Source organism: Rattus norvegicus, chromosome 17 (assembly GCF_021556685.1).
Source record: "Rattus norvegicus strain SHRSP/BbbUtx chromosome 17, alternate assembly SHRSP_T2T, whole genome shotgun sequence".
Lineage (NCBI taxonomy): Eukaryota > Metazoa > Chordata > Mammalia > Rodentia > Muridae > Rattus > Rattus norvegicus.
In genome coordinates this window covers 51952209-51975703 of record NC_141550.1, presented here as the reverse complement: position 1 = coordinate 51975703, position 23495 = coordinate 51952209, and the positions used below count along the sequence as shown (strand labels likewise).

Sequence of the window (23495 nt, the reverse complement as noted above, 5' to 3'; positions counted from 1 at the left end):
ATTTTCATTAAATTCTAAAAAGTCTTTAATTTCTTTCTTTATTTCTTCCTTGACCAGGTTATCATTGAATAGAGCATTGTTCAATTTCCACGTATATGTGGGCATTCTTCCCTTATTATTATTGAAGACCAGTTTTAGGCCGTGGTGGTCTGATAGCACGCATGGGAGTATTTCTATCTTTCTGTACCTGTTGAGGCCCGTTTTTTGACCAATTATATGGTCAGTTTTGGAGAAAGTACCATGAGTAGCTGAGAAGAAGGTATATCCTTTTGCTTTAGGATAGAATGTTCTATAAATATCTGTTAAATCCATTTGGCTCATGACTTCTCTTAGTCTGTCTACGTCTTTGTTTAATTTCTGTTTCCATGATCTGTCCATTGATGAGAGTGGGGTGTTGAAATCTCCTACTATTATTGTGTGAGGTGCTATGTGTTTTGAGCTTTAGTAGGGTTTCTTTTACGTATGTAGGTGACCTTGTATTTGGGGCATAGATATTTAGGATTGAGAGTTCATCTTGGTGGATTTTTCCTTTGATGAATATGAAGTGTCCTTCCTCATCTTTTTTGATGACTTTTAGTTGAAAATTGATTTTATTTGATATTAGAATGGGTACTCCAGCTTGCTTCTTCAGACCATTTGCTTGGAAAGTTGTTTTCTAGCCTTTCACTCTGAGGTAGTGTCTGTCTTTGTCTCTGAGGTGTGTTTCCTGTAGGCAGCAGAATGTAGGGTCCTTGTTGCATATCCAGTTTGTTAATCTATGTCTTTTTATTGGGGAGTTGAGGCCATTGATGTTGAGCGATATTAAGGAATTGTGATTGTTGCTTCCTGTTATATTCATATTTGTATGTGAGATTATGTTTCTGTGCTTTTCTTCTCTTTGTTTTGTTGCCAAGATGATTATTTTCTTGCTTTTTCTAGGGTGTAGCTTCCCTCCTTATGTTGGGCTTTGCCATTTATTATCCTTTGTAGGGCTGAATTTGTAGAAATATATTGTGTAAATTTGGTTTTGTCAGGGAATATCTTGGTTTTTCCATCCATGTTAATTAACAGTTTTGCTGGATACAGTAACCTGGGATGGCAATTGTGTTCTCTTAGGGTCTGTATGACATCTGTCCAGGATCTTCTGGCTTTCATAATCTCTGGTTAGAAGTCTGGTGTAATTCTGATAGGTCTGCCTTTATATGTTACTTGACCTATTTCCCTTACTGCTTTTAATATTCTTTCTTTGTTTTGTGCATTTGGTGTTTTGACTATTATGTGATGGGAGGTGTTTCTTTTCTGGTCCAATCTATTTGGAGTTCTGTAGGCTTCTTGTATGTTTATGGGCATCTCTTTCTTTAGGTTAGGGAAGTTTTCTTCTATGATTTTGTTGAAGATATTTACTGGTCCTTTGAGCCGGGAGTCTTCACTCTCTTCTATACCCTATCCTCAGGTTTGATCTTCTCATTGAGTCCTGGATTTCCTGTATGTTTTGGACCAGTAGCTTTTTCCATTCTAAATAATCTTCGACAGTTTTGTCGATGTTTTCTATGGAATCTTCTGCTCCTGAGATTCTCTCTTCTATCTCTTGTATTCTGTTTGTGATGCTTGTAACTATGGCTCCTTATCTCTTCCTTTGGTTTTCTATATCCAGGCTTGTCTCCCTTTGTGCTTTCTTTATTGCTTCTCTTTCCATTTTTAATTCCTTCACCTGTTTGATTGGGTTTCCCTTGAATTCTTTCAGGGATTTTTGTGATTCCTCACTATAGGCTTCTACTTGTTTATGTGTGTTATCCTGTGTTTCTCTAAGGGAGTTCTTTGTGTGTTTCTTGAAGTCCTCCATCATTATGATCAAACGTGATTTTAAATCTAGATCTTGCTTTTCTGGTGCGTTTGGATATTCAGTGTTTGCTTTGATGGGAGAATTGGGCTCCCATTATGCCATGTAATCTTGGTTTCTGTTGCTTGGGTTCCTGTGCTTTCCTCTCCCCATCAGGTTGTCCCTGGTGTTACCTTGTTCTGCTTTTCTAGGTGGCTAGACCGTCCTATAGGCTTGTGTGTCAGGAGTGCTGTAAACCTGTTTTCCTGTTTTCTTTCAGCCAGTTATGGGAACAGAGTGTTCTGCTTTTAGGTGTGTAGTCTTTCCTGTCTACTGGTCTTCAGTTGTTCCTGTGGAACTGTGTCCTGAGCACACCAGGCAGGTCGCTTGGAGCAGAAAAGTTGGTCTTACCTGTGGTCCTGCAGCTGAAGTGGCTCCTGGGTGGCTGCTTTTTAGCTCTCTGTGAGGGTGGCAAGCAGGAGGGCCTGCGCCACCTTTTCCCAGGGCCCCCATTTACCAGGGTCCCAGATGGCGTTAGGTGTTTTCCTGTGGAGTCAGAAATGTGGGCAGAATGTAGTCTCTTCTGACTTCCCAGGCATATCTGCCCTCTGAAGGTTTAGCTCTCTCTCCCATGGGATTTGGGTGCAGGGAGCTTTTGATGGGGTCCCTTCAGATCTGGGTGGTGTCTGGACCGCAGGGGACCTGCCACTTGGGTGCCCCTGTCTTCCCGTTCCCATAGGCCCTGTACAGTTTCCTCTTGGGCCAGGGATGTGGGCAGGGGTGGACAGTATTTGTGGTCTCTCCCGCTCTGAAGTCTCAGGAGTGCCCACCTGTCCAGGGGATGAGCTCTCTCTCCCAAGAGGTTTGGGAGCAAGGAACTCCATCCCTGTGCTTCTTAAGATTTATTATGCTCTTTGACTGATTGAGTCGACTACTCTAGCTTATCTTCAGTCACTGGTATCCTATTGTCACCATGACTATTCTACTGATGAAGACTTTCCACCTTGCCTTTTATTTGACTTACTAAGTTTTTACTTCTAGCATTGGTTTAGCCTAACTTCTCTTCCACATCTTTCACTTGGTTCAATTCTATTTTCATATTCTGAATTGTCTTTGATATTTTGTTTGCTCGTTCTCTCTGAGCATTCACCCAGACATTTTATTCTTAGCCTCTTTGCATCCATCTGGGAATGAGTTCATGTTCTCTTAGAAAATATTTATCTTTTCCCAGAAAATATCTATAACTTAATAATTATTTTATGAAGTTTTGTTTAAATTGCTCTCACTGGGGATTACTTGTTTAGTAATTTAGGAGGAAACATAGTGTGGGCTTTTTATGTAGCTCATGTTTTAAAATTGGTCTTGGCACACATGGAGGCAATTTTCTGGTTTGGTGTTTGGCATGAGTTTCTGGCCTACTTTTACTGAATGGATGTTTTGATCTCTTTTTGTTGTTCCCTAGGCTTAGATAGTTTTATATCAGATAGATGACGCTTGAAGTTCTGGCCTAGAGGTATCCATACTCATCTATGAATGAGAAAGCTGGCCTGACACCAGCACAGTTGGGAGCTGTATTACCTTTGACATCACCAGTTGGTGTCTTGCTTGAGCCGCCATAGAGGGAATGGGGAGCTGTACTGTCAGGCAGGGTATAGTGAGGTTGTAAATAGCAGCTGTTGGTGGTATGGTCTCCAACCTGACAACTAGGCAGGTATTCTGGAGTGTCCTGTACATGATATTAGACTTTGTGATGCCAAGAGTTATCTAAGATGTGTGCAACTTAATTTTTTTATCATTCCATATTTCTCAGTACTAACTAAATGAGTCTTTGTTACATATCCATTCCCTGAAATTGTCTGTTTTGCTTTGGTTAAATTACATATCTTTGATTTCATTTTCCTAATTTGCAATGGAGAATATGATATTAACTTTATTAAACTATTGAAAGGTATCACCAAATAATCTAGATAAAGTTTTTGTAATGCCTGTACTCATCCATCATTAAATAACTAATATTATTGAATAACTGTTAAGACTTGGTCTGGGTTTTTAGCGCATATTAGTGGATGAAATCATTTAGACAACTAATTATGCGGGGCTGACTAAAATAAGCAGGCCTGTTTTTAATGCCTGTTAAAATGGTACAAGGGACATAAAGGATCTTTAAGTTGACCATTTAATGGCAACACTCAACAGCCAAAGAAGGTCTAAAGCAGATTTCTTTTTCCAGATTATTAAAAGTCTAAAGTTGGGGTTGATGTAAATTCTCCCTGTCTCTAATAGCCTACCTCCAAGTATTCCAGGTTAAATGTAGCATGAGCAACAATGTTTGTAAGTTTCATTCAAAAGAAATTTCAAATGTAGACCTCAAGGACTATGTATCTTCTATCTATCTATCTATCTATCTATCTATCTATCTATCTATCTATCTATCTATCTATCTCTTAACTATCATTTAGCTGGCTATTCAGTATATATAATCTATATACTTATACATTTATCTGCCATCTATCATCTCCTAGTTACTTGTCATCATTCTCTTATCAGTCATCTATTATCCATAATCTATATACCTATCATCTATTATCTAGCATTTTTCTATGGCTTTTATTATCTAACATCTATTTCAGTACTTTCTTAATCACCTCCATCATCCCCCTTCTTTTTCTTCTTTCTCTCCACCCCGACTTCTTTCCTTTCATCTTTCTCTTTCTTATTCTCTCTGGTGCTATCACTTCTCAAACTATGTGCACAATAACTTCACTTTTTAAACAAGTAAGCAGCTTCTTTATATTAATAAATTCAAGTAGAAAAAGTGGAAAATCACATTTTTACTTAAAATTTGATTAGTAAAACAACTTTTGTAGCACACCTTGATGAATAAGAGATTCCTCTTTTGCTACTCAACATACTTTACTGAAAATGTATAATTATGAAGAGGATAAAAACAGAAGGTGTTCATTTACAATAGTGTGCATAGTGTATAGCTATATGATTATTATAATACTTGGAATCAAGCTTCAGACTCTGGGGAAACTCTGCACCTATGAAGGGTTTTTACTATTCATAAGGCTCTGAAATTTTCTTCTATGACTGTGGAATTCTCATCATATTCTATACTGTGTATAGTAATGAAACTCTTCCTGTGTGATTATTATAATCAAATACTGCTTGAAACCTGTTAGATAGTATAGAAAACATAAAAAAACCATCTCCCACTTGGACACAGATAAGAATGAAGGTACCTTTAGCCTGTTAGTCAACAATGGTATCACATCAGATGAAGCCACATACTTTTGTGCCTCCTGGGATCTTACAGTGTCTCAGCATCTTAAGGTACCTGTTAGAAAACCTTCCTATCCCTGCTCCTTGGCTTCCCTCACAGTCCTAAGATCACCAAGAGCCGTCAGTGCTCTTATTCATGGGTTCACAGCTATCAGGACTGGGCATAACACTGGGACTTAAGTTTCATTTATCTCAGAGTTATCACTGCAAATAAGGAAGCTAAAGCCGAGAATGGGTCTGAAACTGGTGACCTACAAAGGTGACTGCACTTGTCTTTGTGCCTTTTCCTGTCTCTCCTATGATGATTGCCAAGTCAAGCTTCTTTTAGAAAACATTTTGATTAGCTTTAGTTCTCACCGTGGCATAACCTGGAAAGAGAGTGTGAATGGGGAATTGTCATTAGATTGTGATGGCACCTGTGAAATCAAAATGACACTAGTCTGTGTAAGTGTCTGCCTTTCACCTCTCACACAGGTCAATAGATATAGTATATATTTTTAGGAAAATACCATATACATATATATGTACATATATATATATATATATATACATACACATTATATATAGAGATACAGATACATGTAAATAGATAGATTTAGATATAGATATAGATAAAGATATAGATATAGATGATATAGATATAGATAGAGATAGAGATAGAGATAGATAGAGATAGAGATAGAGATAGAGATAGAGATAGAGGTAGAGATAGAGATAGAGATAGAGATATAGATATAGATATAGATATAGATATAGATATAGATATAGATAGATATAGATATAGGAAGCAAATAGCCTGCTCAACTTTCTTACAGAAATCCCAACTAGTTAGCAACAGAAGTCGGTAAACAACATCAACGTTTCTGGAAAAGAACTGATGTGAACTCAATGTATAAACTATTCTTTTGTCTCAAAATGCCAGTTGGGAGATGGAGAGGTAACTTAGTACAAGTGCTTTCTGTTATTACAGGGGTCACGGGTTTGGTTCCCATTACCCACATGAAGGCTTATAACTGCCCGTAACTCCAGTTCCAGGGGATTCATGCCTTCTCTGGCTTCTGTGGGCACTGTATGTATGTTCTTACATACACATATGCAGGCAAAATATTCACAGAAATAAAACTAAAATTTTAACATTTACATGTAAAACTGTATTTGGGATATAGTTTTCTTCTATGGTTTTGTCCTCTCATCTGGCTCGGTGGCTCTGAGTGGGCCATTGATAGTTGTTCTGATCACCAACAGTCTTTCATCCTCTGGAACAGAGTTCATGTGTGCTCAGGAAATGCATGCCTGGACTCTTGAGTCTTGGACATGGTAGTGAGTCGGGTCTGGTAGGACTTTCAGCTGGGCTCCAGAACATTTCTGGACATTCCTCTCCTCCTATTGGGGTGAGCAACCTGAGTTTACCAAACTGCCTTCAGGGGACACTTTTTCTTTTTTCCAGATTTTCCAAATACCAGATTTTAGTTACTGCTTTCTACTGTAAATAAGGAATGCATGATTCCATGGGAGATAGAATTGTATAATTTTATTTTCTTATATGTGAGAAAAAGGAAGTTGAAGCCATTTCCTAGTAGGCACCACCCTGATAGAGAATCCTGATGTTAAGAGCTCGTTTCTTCACTAGCCATGCAGGGCTTGGGTCACCATCTTTAAATTTTGGTTGGTACATTTCCATTGCCATTGCTAAACAGTATTCTCCCTCAAGAAACCACAAATTATTGAAGAAGTGGCCTTGGCATTTCTGAGAACAGAGGCACCTTGGTGACTTATCATACCAGTTTCATCAGAATTAAACCTCTGAGAATCACACACAAAAAAGGAGAGACTTAATTCTGAGAATACATTTCCTGGTAAGTTAGAAAAGTAGCTGGTTTGTGGCGTGACCCAGCCCTCTTTACCTTTTACCATTCCCACTGTCTGTTTACACTTTCCAGTCATCACTACCTAACAGAAGAGAAGAATTTGTGAAGGAAACTTACAAACTATTGGATGATACAAAACTTCCCTAAGGAATCCATGTTATCTTTCTAAGATAAGAGTTCCTAACTGGCTTATTGCACTGAAGCTCAAGAGAGGCTCACGTATTTGTAGAAGCTCTGAACAATGTGTCAGGCACATCGTGGGTCAAAATATTTGCCAAAGGGACAAAACTCGTAGTAATTCCCTCAGGTAAGGAAGCTGTTGTGTTGTTATCTTAGAGTGAATAATGAGTTTTTTTCTTGTTTCTAGAAAAGCAATAACAATGATGATCAGCCACATCTGACCACAACTTCACATTTATGAGTTACTGGATATAGAAAGAAAGCCACATTGTAAACGATTTCTTCCTTCCTTGTCAGTTAGCAAACTGAAATCCGGCATTTAAAATTCTCAGACAAGATGGCAGTTAGAATTCTGGGAGAACTGTTTATGCTATTTACCAATATTGCATCAGGTTACCCTTTTGTAGAATATCTTTTAAGTGGGGCTCCTCAAAGTGGAATTTTATAATTCTTCTCTGTATATTTGGAGAATTGCATTAGATTCTTTTCTTCAGAGACCTGCAATATCCCTATTCTTGATTATAATACATGCCTAAGTACAGTGAAAACTTCTTACAGAAAATTCTAAGGATGTCAACACATCTATCTCATATACCTGACAGCTTCAGGTAGTGTGGGAACAGACAGAATTGGCTCTGAGACACTAAGATGCTGTCCGAATAAGGCCGGGTTTAGTGGCATGTGCATCTTCCAGATGGCATTTGAGTCCCAGGTCCATGGAAAGACCCTTCATGGCTCTGCATCTGCCTTTGACCATCTATGCTCTCAAGTAGCAAATAGCTTTTCCTCAGACTGGAAGAGGTAAAAAGGGTAGCTGAGACATAAACTTTGCACTGAAGAGCTTCCCGATGCTGTGATTAAGCCTCACAAGGTCTTGGACTGTGGCTTCTAGAAAGTCAAGCGGCCCTGGTTTACTTGATTCCTTAATTTGTGTAATAGCTATAGCTTTTTAAAGCCCAAATCTAGGATGAGCCTTTCACATCTCAAACCATAAAAGATCTGAAACACTTGTGGGTGGAAGCATTTTGAATGAATGATTCTTGAAATGTGGACCAGGAAAAATTAGAGAATGTGGCCACAAGTTATTAAAGAGAAAAATAACACTAGAAAACATTTTGAAGGCTAGATGTTAAGGGAGTGTGTGTATCTGCAGTCATTATGCTACATTATTATACACGTGTATTTCTGTATTGGTATCAAATTTGTTGGAAATACTGAAGAATCTAAAAGAAGGTAAGCTGTACTAAATAGCACTCCTTAGCTTATAATTCACAGCTGCCTCTACTCTCATGAAGATAGAAATAACCACACGTTAGCATGTTCTGGTTCATAGTGCAGAATTAAATTCAATGCTCAGAAAACTGTCAGGGAATCTTCAAGTCAAAAGGAGATTTTCCAAACAAGGAATAGCTTATGAGATCATCATTAAGAATTCATATCCTGACCCGCGGATCCCGGCCCGCAGCAGCTCTCTGCTCCCAGACCCGGTGAGAGAGAGACCCAACCGCCTGGTCAGGTGGGCACTCCTGAGGCTGCAGAGCGGAAGAGACCACCAACACTGCTCACCCCTGCCCACATCCCTGGCCCAAGAGGAAACTGTATAAGGCCTCTGGGTTCCCGTGGGGGAGGGCCCAGGAGCGGCAGGACCCCTGCCACAGACACCGCCGGACCCTGAAGGAAACAGACCGGATAAACAGTTCTCTGCACCCAAATCCCGTGGGAGGGAGAGCTAAACCTTCAGAGAGGCAGACAGGCCTGGGAAACCAGAAGAGACTGCTCCCTGCACACACATCTCGGACGCCAGAGGAAAAAGCCAAAGACCATCTGGAACCCTGGTGCACTGAAGCTCCCGGAAGGGGCGGCACAGGTCTTCCTGGTTGCTGCCGCTGCAGAGAGCCCCTGGACAGCACCCCACGAGCAAACCTGAGCCTCGGGACCACAGGTAAGACCAAATTTTCTGCTGCAAGAAAGCTGCCTGGTGAACTCAAGACACAGGAACAGCTGAAGACCTGTAGAGAGGAAAAACTACACGCCCGAAAGCAGAACACTCTGTCCCCATAACTGACTGAAAGAGAGGAAAACAGGTCTACAGCACTCCTGACACACAGGCTTATAGGACAGTCTAGCCACTGTCAGAAATAGCAGAACAAAGTAACACTAGAGATAATCTGATGGCGAGAGGCAAGCGCAGGAACCCAAGCAACAGAAACCAAGACTACATGCCATCATCGGAGCCCAATTCTCCCACCAAAACAAACATGGAATATCCAAACACACCAGAAAAGCAAGATCTAGTTTCAAAATCATATTTGATCATGATGCTGGAGGACTTCAGGAAAGACCTGAACACACTTAGGGAAGCACAGGAAAACATTAATAAACAAGTAAAAGCCTACAGAGAGGAATCGCAAAAATCCCTGAAAGAATTCCAGGAAAACACAAACAAACAGTTGAAGGAATTAAAAATGGAAATAGAAGCAATCAAGAAAGAACACATGGAAACAACCCTGGATATAGAAAACCAAAAGAAGAGACAAGGAGCTGTAGATACAAGCTTCACCAACAGAATACAAGAGATGGAAGAGAGAATCTCAGGAGCAGAAGATTCCATAGAAATCATTGACTCAACTGTCAAAGATAATGTAAAGCGGAAAAAGCTACTGGTCCAAAACATACAGGAAATCCAGGACTCAATGAGAAGATCAAACGTAAGGATAATAGGTATAGAAGAGAGTGAAGACTCCCAGCTCAAAGGACCAGTAAATATCTTCAACAAAATCATAGAAGAAAACTTCCCTAACCTAAAAAAAGAGATACCCATAGACATACAGGAAGCCTACAGAACTCCAAATAGATTGGACCAGAAAAGAAACACCTCCCGTCACATAATTGTCAAAACACCAAACGCACAAAATAAAGAAAGAATATTAAAAGCAGTAAGGGAAAAAGGTCAAGTAACATATAAAGGGAGACCTATCAGAATCACACCAGACTTCTCGCCAGAAACTATGAAGGCCTGAAGATCCTGGACTGATGTTATACAGACCCTAAGAGAACACAAATGCCAGCCCAGATTACTGTATCCAGCAAAACTCTCAATTAACATTGATGGAGAAACCAAGATATTCCATGACAAAACCAAATTTACACAATATCTTTCTACAAATCCAGCACTACAAAGGATAATAAATGGTAAAGCCCAACAGAAGGAGGCAAGCTATACCCTAGAAGAAGCAAGAAACTAATCGTCTTGGCAACAAAACAAAGAGAATGAAAGCACACAAACATAACCTCACATCAAATATGAATATAACGGGAAGCAATAATCACTATTCCTTAATATCTCTCAATATCAATGGCCTCAACTCCCCAATAAAAAGACATAGATTAACAAACTGGATACGCAACGAGGACCCTGCATTCTGCTGCCTACAGGAAACACACCTCAGAGACAAAGACAGACACTACCTCAGAGTGAAAGGCTGGAAAACAACTTTCCAAGCAAATGGTCAGAAGAAGCAAGCTGGAGTAGCCATTCTAATATCAAATAAAATCAATTTCCAACTAAAAGTCATCAAAAAAGATAAGGAAGGACACTTCATATTCATCAAAGGAAAAATCAACCAAGATGAACTCTCAATCCTAAATATCTATGCCCCAAATACAAGGGCACCTACATATGTAAAAGAAACCTTACTAAAGCTCAAAACACACATTGCACCTCACACAATAATAGTGGGAGATTTCAACACCCCACTCTCATCAATGGACAGATCATGGAAACAGAAATTAAACAGTGATGTAGACAGACTAAGAGAAGTCATGAGCCAAATGGACTTAACGGATATTTATAGAACATTCTATCCTAAAGCAAAAGGATATACCTTCTTCTCAGCTCCTCATGGTACTTTCTCCAAAATTGACCATATAATTGGTCAAAAAACGGGCCTCAACAGGTACAGAAAGATAGAAATAATCCCATGCGTGCTATCGGACCACCACGGCCTAAAACTGGTCTTCAATAACAATAAGGGAAGAATGCCCACATATACGTGGAAATTGAACAATGCTCTACTCAATGATAACCTGGTCAAGGAAGAAATAAAGAAAGAAATTAAAAACTTTTTAGAATTTAATGAAAATGAAGATACAACATACTCAAACTTATGGGACACAATGAAAGCTGTGCTAAGAGGAAAACTCATAGCGCTGAGTGCCTGCAGAAAGAAACAGGAAAGAGCATATGTCAGCAGCTTGACAGCACACCTAAAAGCTCTAGAACAAAAAGAAGCAAATATACCCAGGAGGAGTAGAAGGCAGGAAATAATCAAACTCAGAGCTGAAATCAACCAAGTAGAAACAAAAAGGACCATAGAAAGAATCAACAGAACCAAAAGTTGGTTCTTTGAGAATATCAACAAGATAGATAAACCCTTAGCCAGACTAACGAGAGGACACAGAGAGTGTGTCCAAATTAACAAAATCAGAAATGAAAAGGGAGACATAACTACAGATTCGGAGGAAATTCAAAAAATCATCAGATCTTACTATAAAAACCTATATTCAACAAAATTTGAAAATCTTCAGGAAATGGACAATTTCCTAGACAGATACCAGGTATCGAAGTTAAATCAGGAACAGATAAACCAGTTAAACAACCCCATAACTCCTAAGGAAATAGAAGCAGTCATTAAAGGTCTCCCAACCAAAAAGAGCCCAGGTCCAGACGGGTTTAGTGCAGAATTCTATCAAACCTTCATAGAAGACCTCATACCAATATTATCCAAACTATTCCACAAAATTGAAACAGATGGAGCCCTACCGAATTCCTTCTATGAAGCCACAATTACTCTTATACCTAAACCACACAAAGACACAACAAAGAAAGAGAACTTCAGACCAATTTCCCTTATGAATATCGACGCAAAAATACTCAATAAAATTCTGGCAAACCGAATTCAAGAGCACATCAAAACAATCATCCACCATGATCAAGTAGGCTTCATCCCAGGCATGCAGGGATGGTTTAATATACGGAAAACCATCAACGTGATCCATTATATAAACAAACTGAAAGAACAGAACCACATGATCATTTCATTAGATGCTGAGAAAGCATTTGACAAAATTCAACACCCCTTCATGATAAAAGTCCTGGAAAGAATAGGAAGTCAAGGCCCATACATAAACATAGTAAAAGCCATATACAGCAAACCAGTTGCTAACATTAAACTAAATGGAGAGAAACTTGAAGCAATCCCACTAAAATCAGGGACTAGACAAGGCTGCCCACTCTCTCCCTACTTATTCAATATAGTTCTTGAAGTTCTAGCCAGAGCAATCAGACAACAAAAGGAGATCAAAGGGATACAGATCGGAAAAGAAGAGGTCAAAATATCACTATTTGCAGATGACATGATAGTATATTTAAGTGATCCCAAAAGTTCCACCAGAGAACTACTAAAGCTGATAAACAACTTCAGCAAAGTGGCTGGGTATAAAATTAACTCAAATAAATCAGTTGCCTTCCTCTATACAAAAGAGAAACAAGCCGAGAAAGAAATTAGGGAAACGACACCCTTCATAATAGACCCAAATAATATAAAGTACCTCGGTGTGACTTTAACCAAGCAAGTAAAAGATCTGTACAATAAGAACTTCAAGACACTGAGGAAAGAAATTGAAGAAGACCTCAGAAGATGGAAAGATCTCCCATGCTCATGGATTGGCAGGATTAATATGGTAAAAATGGCCATCTTACCAAAAGCAATCTACAGATTCAATGCAATCCCCATCAAAATACCAATCCAATTCTTCAAAGAGTTAGACAGAACAATTTGCAAATTCATCTGGAATAACAAAAAACCCAGGATAGCTAAAGCTATCCTCAACAATAAAAGGACTTCAGGGGGAATCACTATCCCTGAACTCAAGCAGTATTACAGAGCAATAGTGATAAAAACTGCATGGTATTGGTACAGAGACAGACAGATAGACCAATGGAATAGAATTGAAGACCCAGAAATGAACCCACACACCTATGGTCACTTGATTTTTGACAAAGGAGCCAAAACCATCCAATGGAAAAAAGATAGTATTTTCAGCAAATGGTGCTGGTTCAACTGGAGGGCAACATGTAGAAGAATGCAGATCGATCCATCCTTATCACCCTGTACAAAGCTTAAGTCCAAGTGGATCAAGGACCTCCACATCAAACCAGACACACTCAAACTAATAGAAGAAAAACTAGGGAAGCATCTGGAACACATGGGCACTGGAAAAAATTTCCTGAACAAAACACCAATGGCTTATGCTCTAAGATCAAGAATCGACAAATGGGATCTCATAAAACTGCAAAGCTTCTGTAAGGCAAAGGACACTGTGGTTAGGACAAATCGGCAACCAACAGATTGGGAAAAGATCTTTACCAATCCTACAACAGATAGAGGCCTTATTTCCAAAATATACAAAGAACTCAAGAAGTTAGACCGCAGGGAAACAAATAACCCTATTAAAAAATGGGGTTCAGAGCTAAACAAAGAATTCACAGCTGAGGAATGCCGAATGGCTGAGAAACACCTAAAGAAATGTTCAACATCTTTAGTCATAAGGGAAATGCAAATCAAAACAACCCTGAGATTTCACCTCACACCAGTGTGATTGGCTAAGATCAAAAACTCAGGTGACAGCAGATGCTGGCGAGGATGTGGAGAAAGAGGAACACTCCTCCATTGTTGGTGGGATTGCAGACTGGTAAAACCATTCTGGAAATCAGTCTGGAGGTTCCTCAGAAAATTGGACATTGAACTGCCTGAGGATCCAGCCATACCTCTCTTGGGCATATACCCAAAAGATGCCTCAACATATAAAAGAGACACGTGCTCCACAATGTTTATCGCAGCCTTATTTATAATAGCCAGAAGCTGGAAAGAACCCAGATGCCCTTCAACAGAGGAATGGATACAGAAAATGTGGTACATCTACACAATGGAATATTACTCAGCTATCAAAAACAACGAGTTTATGAAATTCGTAGGCAAATGGTTGGAACTGGAAAATATCATCCTGAGTGAGCTAACCCAATCACAGAAAGACATACATGGTATGCACTCATTGATAAGTGGCTATTAGCCCAAATGCTTGAATTACCCTAGATCCCTAGAACAAACGAAACTCAAGACGGATGATCAAAATGTGAATGCTTCACTCCTTCTTTAAATGAGGAAAAAGAATACCCTTGGCAGGGAAGGGAGAGGCAAAGATTAAAACAGAGACTGAAGGAACACCCATTCAGAGCCTGCCCCACATGTGGCCCATACATATACAGCCACCCAATTAGACAAGATGGATGAAGCAAAGAAGTGCAGACCGACAGGAGCCGGATGTAGATCGCTCCTGAGAGACACAGCCAGAATACAGCAAATATAGAGGCGAATGCCAGCAGCAAACCACTGAACTGAGAATAGGTCCCCTAATGAAGGAATCAGAGAAAGAACTGGAAGAGCTTGAAGGGGCTCGAGACCCCAAAAGTACAACAATGCCAAGCAACCAGATCTTCCAGGGACTAAGCCACTACCTAAAGACTATACATGGACTGACCCTGGACTCTGACCCCATAGGTAGCAATGAATATCCTAGTAAGAGCACCAGTGGAAGGGGAAGCCCTGGGTCCTGCTAAGACTGAACCCACAGTGAACTAGTCTATGGGGGGAGGGCGGCAATGGGGGGAGGGTTGGGAGGGGAACACCCATAAGGAAGGGGAGGGGGGAGGGGGATGTTTGCCCGGAAACCGGGAAAGGGAATAACACTCGAAATGTATATAAGAAATACTCAAGTTAATAAAAAAAAAAAAAAAGAATTCATATCCTGGGGTTGGGAATGCTGCTCAGTGGTAGAATTCTTGCCTATCATGCCAGAGGCCCCAAGCCAGAGGAAAACATGAATTTAGTTTGTAAAATAACTCAGTCATTTATTAGTTGCAGTTGGATCCTAGTAAGAATTCATGTTATAATCCACCTAGATACCAATCACTGCATTCATCTGAATCACAAAATGCCTATAATATTATTGAATATGTATTTATTAAATGTTCAAATATATGAATACTGTAATTGGTTCATAAAAAGTGAAGAAATATTTAAAAATGTAATTACATGCTAGGTAAAAAAGCTGCTTTATACTTTGAAGGGAACAGATTTCTTCTTATAGTTTTTAAGGTTCCTATCAATCATAGAAGAATTGTTAAGATATATAAATAAGCACAAACACTTATGGCCATTTTTCTGTAGAATTTCCAATCATTTGTCTGGGTATATTTTAATAGTATTTACACAATCAGGGTAGAGTAGGTACACAATACTGATTCTGGGTGTTTTTTTTCTTGGTACTGTGCTACAAAGATTCTACTCAACTGCTGTTCTTAAAATTAATATTCTCATTCATGGTTGGCCTGTACCTTAAAGATAATGACCTCCACCTTTAATGGGTCACTCTGTAAGATTAATATAAAGACATTAAGTATTTTTAGTAGAAGTTGTGGATTTGTTCTTGTTTTCTCCAAATTCAAAAGACTACAAGTCATTCAAAGAGAAGCTTTAGAACAATGCAGCTCCCAAACCAAGAGTGGATTAGATGTGGAAATGAGATGCTGTACACTAGGGACTATATAATTGGCAGTAGAGATCCATGGGCACGACCAAGGGCTCAACCCAATGGGCAAAATGTACTTGGAAGGAGATAGCAACTAAAATAGACAACCTACTTTGAGATTCAGCATAGTAGAAAGTGGGCTACTTGAATTTCAAATGCATGGGAGAATGACTTACTCCATCAGTCTAAGAGACAAAGACATTTACTAATTGTGTATCTGTAAAGTGGGAGCAAAAGTAAGTCTGTGCAACCTATGGTAGGCAGAGGTCTATAGTGGGTGCTAGTCTTAATTTGTCTTCCAAGCACTATGCACAGTTTGTGTCAAATCCATTCAACATCCAAGACTCCCTAACAATTTTCTTTTTATATTTTATATTTTCTGCAGACAAACTCATTGACTCAGACATTTCTCCCAAGCCTATTATTTTTCTTCCATCTGTTGCTGAAACAAATCTCGTTAAGGGTGGGACATATCTTTGTCTCCTTGAGAAATTCTTTCCTGACATTATAAAGGTATACTGGAAAGAAAAGGATGATGATATAATTCTGGAATCTCAAGAGGGAAACACCATAAGAACTAATGACAGATGCATGATATTCAGCTGGCTGACAGTGACAGAAGATTCAATAGATAAAAAACACAGATGTATTGTCAAACACGAAAACAACAAAGGAGGAGTTGACCAAGAGATTCTGTTTCCTCCGATAGACAAAGGTATGTGTAAGTTAAGGTACATACAACTTTTCATATGTAAGGGGAATAGTCCTGTTGTTATAGTATATATTTATAAAAATAAAGCGTGAATCTTTCTTCAATCTTATAACATCGTAAGCACAGAACCATGCTGTTCTGTCCCAGAGAATGCTACAGGTGGGCAAAACTAGCAGAATATTTGCTTTCAATTTACTTAACCTTAGCGACACTATGCAAAACATGAATATCGTATCATATTTTTTTTTTGGTTCTTTTTTTCGGAGCTGGGGACCGAACCCAGGGCCTTGTGCTTCCTAGGCAAGCGCTCTACCACTGAGCTAAATCCCCAACCCCATCGTATCATATTTTTAATAATTACTGCCTGGTTTAAATGAGTAAACATACCCTACAGCATCTAGTAACTCAGTGCATGCAATGCAGTTTCCGTCTTGCTGCCTTTGCTCGATGCAGACATAAGAACAATGGAGCTCTTTCAGAAATGTTCTTCCTGTGAAACAAACAGAATTACCTACTTGGATTTTGACACACTAAATTTGGGTTACAGAAAGTTTTTAACTGACAAGATAGTGCTCACACAAAATATTTACAGTCAACAACAACAAAAATAGGTCAGTTTGGCCCCTGAAGATGTATGCTAGCCTTGAGATTTTCTAATTTTTGTTTTACATGGCATGTTACACGCAATCATAATTTAAGTTTGGATGAGGCTAACATACATAGCACATCTCTGTTTCCCACGTTCAGCAGATTTCTTGCCATTGGTAAAGGCAGCCACTTGGGTTGGCATTTGCTATGTCTTTTGCATGCCAGACAGAGTGAGTGAGTGAGTGAGTGAGTGACTGACTGACTGACTGACTGACTGACTGACTGACTAACTGACTGACTGACTGACTGACTGAGATGAGTGGGTGTAAAGAGTTTAGGATGAGTTAGTGTCCCCGTGGCTGCAGAGGAGAGAGCCTGCACTCTGTTCCTCATCATTTAAAATCATGCATTTTTCAGATACCACTTCCTAGGCATTTTCACATAGCTCAGCAGAGAGCCGAATGGGCAAAGACTAGTGGTGGGCCTCTAGGTAGCTCACGGTGTGCGTATGTTATCATCCTATTTTTTTTTATTGACTTGAGTATTTCTTATTTACATTTCAAGTGTTATTCCCTTTCCCGGTTTCCGGGCAATCATCCCCCTAATCCCTCCCCCTCCCCTTCTTTATGGAGTTCCCCTCCCCATCCTCCCCACATTTATGCCCTCTCCCCAACAATCACGTTCACTGGGGGTTCAGTCTTAGCAGGACCAAGGGCTTCCTCTTCCACTGGTGATCTTACTAGAATATTCATTGCTACCTATGAGGTCAGAGTCCAGTGTCCAGGGTCAGCCCATGTATATAGTCTTTAGGTAGTGGCTTAGTCCCTGGAAGCTCTGGATGCTTGGCATTGTTGTACATATGGGGTCTCAAGCCCCTTCAAGCTCTTCCAGTTCTTTCTCTGATTCCTTCAACGGGGGTCCCGTTCTCAGTTCAGTGGTTTGCTGCTGGCATTCGCCTCTGTATTTGCTGTATTCTGGCTGTGTCTCTCAGGACAGATCTACATCCGGATCCTGTCGGCCTGCACTTCTTTGCTTCATCCATCTTGTCTAATTGGATGGCTGTATATGTATGGGCCACATGTGGGGCAGGCTCTGAATGGGTGTTCCTTCTGTCTCTGTTTTAATCTTTGCCTCTCTATTCCCTGCCAAGGGTATTCTTGTTGCCCCTTTTAAATAAGGAGTGAAGCATTCACATTTTGATCATCTGTCTTGAGTTTCATTTGTTCTAGGCATCTAGGGTAATTCAAGCATTTGGGCTAATAGCCATTTATCAATGAGTGCATACCATGTGTGTTTTTCTGTGATTGGGTTGCCTCACTCAGGATGATATTTTCCATTTCCAACCATTTGCCTACAAATTTCATGAAGTCATTGTTTTTGATAGCTGAGTAATATTCCATTGTGTAGATGTACCACATTTTCTGTATCCATTCCTCTGTTGAAGGGCATCTGGGTTCTTTCCAGCTTCTGGCTATTATAAATAAGGCTGCGATAAACATAGTGGAGCACGAGTCTTTTTTATATGTTGGGGCATCTTGTTGGTATATGCCCAAGAGAGGTACAGCTGGATCCTCAGGCAGTTCAATGTCCAATTTTCTGAGGAACCTCCAGACTGATTTCCAGAATGGTTGTACCAGGCTGCAATCCCACCAACAATGGAGGAGTGTTCCTCTTTCTCTGTATCCTCGCCAGCATCTGCTGTCACCTGAGGTTTTTTTTTTTTTTTTATTAACTTGAGTATTTCTTATATACATTTCAAGTGTTATTCCCTTTCCCGGTTTCCGGGCAAACATCACCCTCCCCCCTTCCCCTTCCTTATGGGTATTCCCCTCCCAGCCCTCCCCCCATTGCCGCCCTCCCCCCAACAATCTAGTTCACTGGGGGTTCAGTCTTAGCAGGACCCAGGGCTTCCCCTTCCACTGGTGCTCTTACTAGGATATTCATTGCTACCTATGAGGTCAGAGTCCAGGGTCAGTCCATGTATAGTCTTTGTCACCTGAGTTTTTGATCTTAGCCATTCTCACTGGTGTGAGGTGAAATCTCAGGGTTGTTTTGATTTGCATTTGCCTTATGACTAAAGATGTTGAACATTTCTTTAGGTGTTTCTCAGCCATTCGGCATTCCTCAGCTGTGAATTCTTTGTTTAGCTCTGAACCCCATTTTTTAATAGGGTTGTTTGTCTCCCTGCAGTCTAACTTCTTGAGTTCTTTGTATATTTTGTATATAAGGCCTCTATCTGTTGTAGGATTGGTAAAGATCTTTTCCCAATCTGTTGGTTGCCGATTTGTCCTAACCACAGTGTCCTTTGCCTTACAGAAGCTTTGCAGTTTTATGAGGTCCCATTTGTTGATTTTTGATCTTAGAGCATAAGCCATTGGTGTTTTATTCAGGAAAAATTTTCCAGTGCCCATGTGTTCCAGATGCTTCCCTAGTTTTTCTTCTATTAGTTTGAGTGTATCTGGTTTGATGTGGAGGTCCTTGATCCACTTGGACTTAAGCTTTGTACAGGGTGATAAGCATGGATCGATCTGCATTCTTCTACATGTTGACCTCCAGTTGAACCAGCACCATTTGCTGAAAATGCTATCTTTTTTCCATTGGATGCTTTTGGCTCCTTTGTCAAAAATCAAGTGCCCATAGGTGTGTGGGTTCATTTCTGGGTCTTCAATTCTGTTCCATTGGTCTATCTGTCTGTCTCTGTACCAATACCATGCAGTTTTTATCCCTATTGCTCTGTAATACTGCTTGAGTTCATGGATAGTGATTCCCCCTGAAGTCCTTTTATTGTTGAGGATAGCTTTAGCTATCCTGGGTTTTTTGTTATTCCAGATGAATTTGCAAATTGTTCTGTCTAACTCTTTGAAGAATTGGATTGGTATTTTGATGGGGATTGCATTGAATCTGTAGATTGCTTTTGGTAGAATGGCCATTTTTACTATATTAATCCTGCCAATCCATGTGCATGGGAGATCTTTCCATCTTCTGAGTTCTTCAATTTCTTTCTTCAGAGTCTTGAAGTTCTTATTGTACAGATCTTTTACTTGCTTGGTTAAAGTCACAACGAGGTAATTTATATTATTTGGATCTAGTGTGAAGGGTGTCGTTTCCCTAATTTCTTTCTCGGCTTGTTTCTCTTTTGTGTAGAAGAAGGCTACTGATTTATTTGAGTTAATTTTATACCCAGCCACTTTGCTGAAGTTGTTTATCAGCTTTAGTATTTCTCTGGTGGAACTTTTGGGATCCCTTAAATATACTATCATATCATCTGCAAATAGTGATATTTTGACTTCTTCCTTTCTGATCTGTATCCCCTTGACCTCCTTTTATTGTCTGATTGCACTGGCTAGAACTTCAAGAACTATATTGAATAAGTAGGGAGAGAGTGGGCAGCCTTGTCTAGTCCCTGATTTTAGTGGGGTTGCTTCAAGTTTCTCTCCATTTAGTTTAATGTTAGCAACTGGTTTGCTGTATATGGCTTTTACTATGTTTAGGTATTGGCCTTGAATTCCTATTTGAAAGCATTTTTAAGGCCTTAGAGTGACAGAGAAAAGTAATTCGTTTATTTTCTCACATGTGGTTAAGAAGCCTCTTCAATCTAATGGAGAAACATACAAATGGCAAAACCTGATGACATCTTTGCCATTTGTGCATCAGATGTCCTCAGTAAGTCCTTGTCCTCTGGGATACTTTGTTTTAACCTATGGTTATCATGGAGAGAAAATGAATTAACAGTAATGAAAGAAGTTGTTTGCTGCAGCCTAGCAAATCATTACAAGATAGCCCCGTATTCTTCTTCTAGCTTAAAGAGATAGTGGCAAGATAAATATACAAAGCAGAAAGCTAACATAACCATTTTATTAGTTTGATTATGTTATAACCTTTCTAGTGGTCAGGAAAAAATGAAAGAACAGTAAAACCCTTGGGGATGAAGCTGTACAGACAAGACATTTCACTTACTAAAATCTGCTTACAGCAAAGTTTAAAACAAGCATCTGCCATGTGCATCTCCTGGCAGGAAAGAGATCAAGGGCATTTTCTGTAACATGATTCAACGGACTTTCACATGCTGCCTCCAGGGTATGTTTTGTCTTGATAGTTGAAGCTTCAAAGGCATACAGTGAGATAGAACTTAGTGATGTGCTTATAAAAGTACATGAAGCTGGTCTCTAAGACTGCAGTTACCTTTGGGTAAGAGTTTAGAAACATTTAGATTATATTATTAGTAATTCTAGTCTTTGTACCTCAATAGGTACATGGTGATAGTGATTTTTGTTTTTTCAGGTAATAAAGTCACTCAAAGGGAAAAAAAGCAGACTTTTAGAGCCATCAGGGAGACCTTGAAGATAGAAACCAAACATGATCATATTTATATTTTATATTTTCATTAAGACACCCATACGTGTGTGTGTGTGTGTGTGTGTGTGTGTGTGTGTGTGTGTGTACTCAAGTGCATTTCCCTGCACACTGAACCTCTTCAATAAAATCGAATAGTGGAAAGAAATGCATACCTATGAGAACACATGTACCAAAAAGAAAAAAAGAAGCTCAAATAACATATGTATTCTTTTCCAACATCATTTAAAATAATTAAACACCATATTAATTTTACTTTTAAAAACTCATAATTCTATCTCTCTTATCGCAAGTTTTATACAGAAAACTAAAAATATAACTCGGATTATCTGCATATCCCCATAAATAACTGCCCACGGACTTTAATGTTATAATTAGAATTTATATCTAAGCAGGTTTCTTTCTTTTACTTCTTTTTTTAGATAGAATCTTACTTTGTATCCTCTCTGGATAGACCAGGCTTCTCATACTGTGACAGGAAAGCTAAGTGCGTGCAGGCCCATAGATCCACTAATACGCTGTTTACTTCTCCATTGAGCACGCATTAGTACATCTTCTCTTTGGTTGCAGACAGTGTTCTAGGACCTAGTACACAGGAAATAGGGCTGACAGGGAAGTGTTGGGAATTACACTGAGTTATGATAAACGTGTAATCATTGTGACCTTCAACAGGTTCACATGTAGAATTATCATATATGAATGTCACCAACTAAATTACATACAATGCAGCAAATGTTTCTGGGATTGCGAGCCTCACAGTTTAATGGCTGTCCTTCTTTCCACACTAAATTTTTATGCACACGTGTGCAAATATGTATATTCATGTTTCTATATACATATCTACAAATACGGTAAAATAGTAGCCATAGATAGCTGATTAGTGTTTGCTTTTCTTTCCTTTAGCTGCCAACATCATTACTCCCACAAAATCTGCTTTGAAGACTGAGAGCGGTAAGTTTCAGATTGTCTTGTCCTCCTTCTAGTCATTTTACCTTTTGAATTTATCCTGCTCTAGGTAGAAAAAACAAGATGACTGAATTTTGCAGAAGAGACTGAGTGCTGAGTGACATTTAAAGCAATCAATCATTTCCTTGGCATCATATTAACAAATGAGAGTCCTATGAGATGCTCTGAATGATTGTTGCTGAGATGTCTATCTGCTTCTCCTTTCTTCACATATTTCCCTCATGAAATTTCTCCTTTGATGTTCTCTCTGGCTAACATTGTCTTTCTTTCTTCCTTATGGTGTGTAGGATTTTAAGATCCTTCAACAGTGCTGGTTTACTGGCTGGCCACAGAGTGTTTCCTTTTGTGCTTAAAAGATTTTGAGATACTATTTTCTAGATCCCACTGCATACTTTATCAGCAGATTTTTGAGTTTTGAAGAGGGTCTCTGCTGGGAGCTCTGAAAGCCTGATGTGTGCCTCTGTGACTTGGTATTTTTCTTCTGCAGCCTTTCATGGATTCTTTCTATTGTAGTTTTCCTATCTTGGCTTTAACGGATCATGCAGAAGTCCTTTTCTGATTGTATTTGGAATTTTAAATACCTCTTGTGCTTGGATGTTGATATCTTTCCCAGGTTTGAGAATGTTCTATCAGTGTTTCAGTGAATACATGTTGAGACCTATAGCTAGTTTTTTTCTGGTTTAACTTAGCTATTCTTCTTACCCCATAGTTTCTCAGATTTAATCTCTTGATCATTTATCAGAATTCATGAATTTGTGGTCATGCTTATTTTTCATTATTGATGTCTAAGTGTAATATATTCTCAAACAAGTATCCTATTCCAAATATTTTTATTTTGATTGAAAAATATCAATTCACTACATGTTTGATGAAATTTACAAAAGTATTTCCCCTCATATCCTATTTATTAAATTCACTTTCAAATCACACACACACACACACACACACACACACACACACACACACACACACATTTTCAAATCTTTTAAACATTGACCCTCTCATTCACTGTTATGAGTTACATAAGCTCTTTAAAATTTATTTCTTAATTTGTAGTTAGGATATCTAGAATTCAACTCCCTTTAGTATTACAGGA

At 39.2% G+C, this 23495-nt stretch overlaps 1 gene segment (V, D, J or C); it reads left to right on the top strand.

The window, feature by feature from the left end:
• Positions 1-23495, top strand: part of LOC148000180 (T-cell receptor gamma chain C region 5/10-13-like) — a 34083-nt gene that overhangs the window by 6338 nt on the left and 4250 nt on the right. The window contains 4 exon segments of the C gene segment in view: positions 6013-6020; positions 7202-7258; positions 16166-16495; positions 22337-22384. Of these exon segments, the coding sequence occupies positions 6013-6020; positions 7202-7258; positions 16166-16495; positions 22337-22384 (443 nt within the window).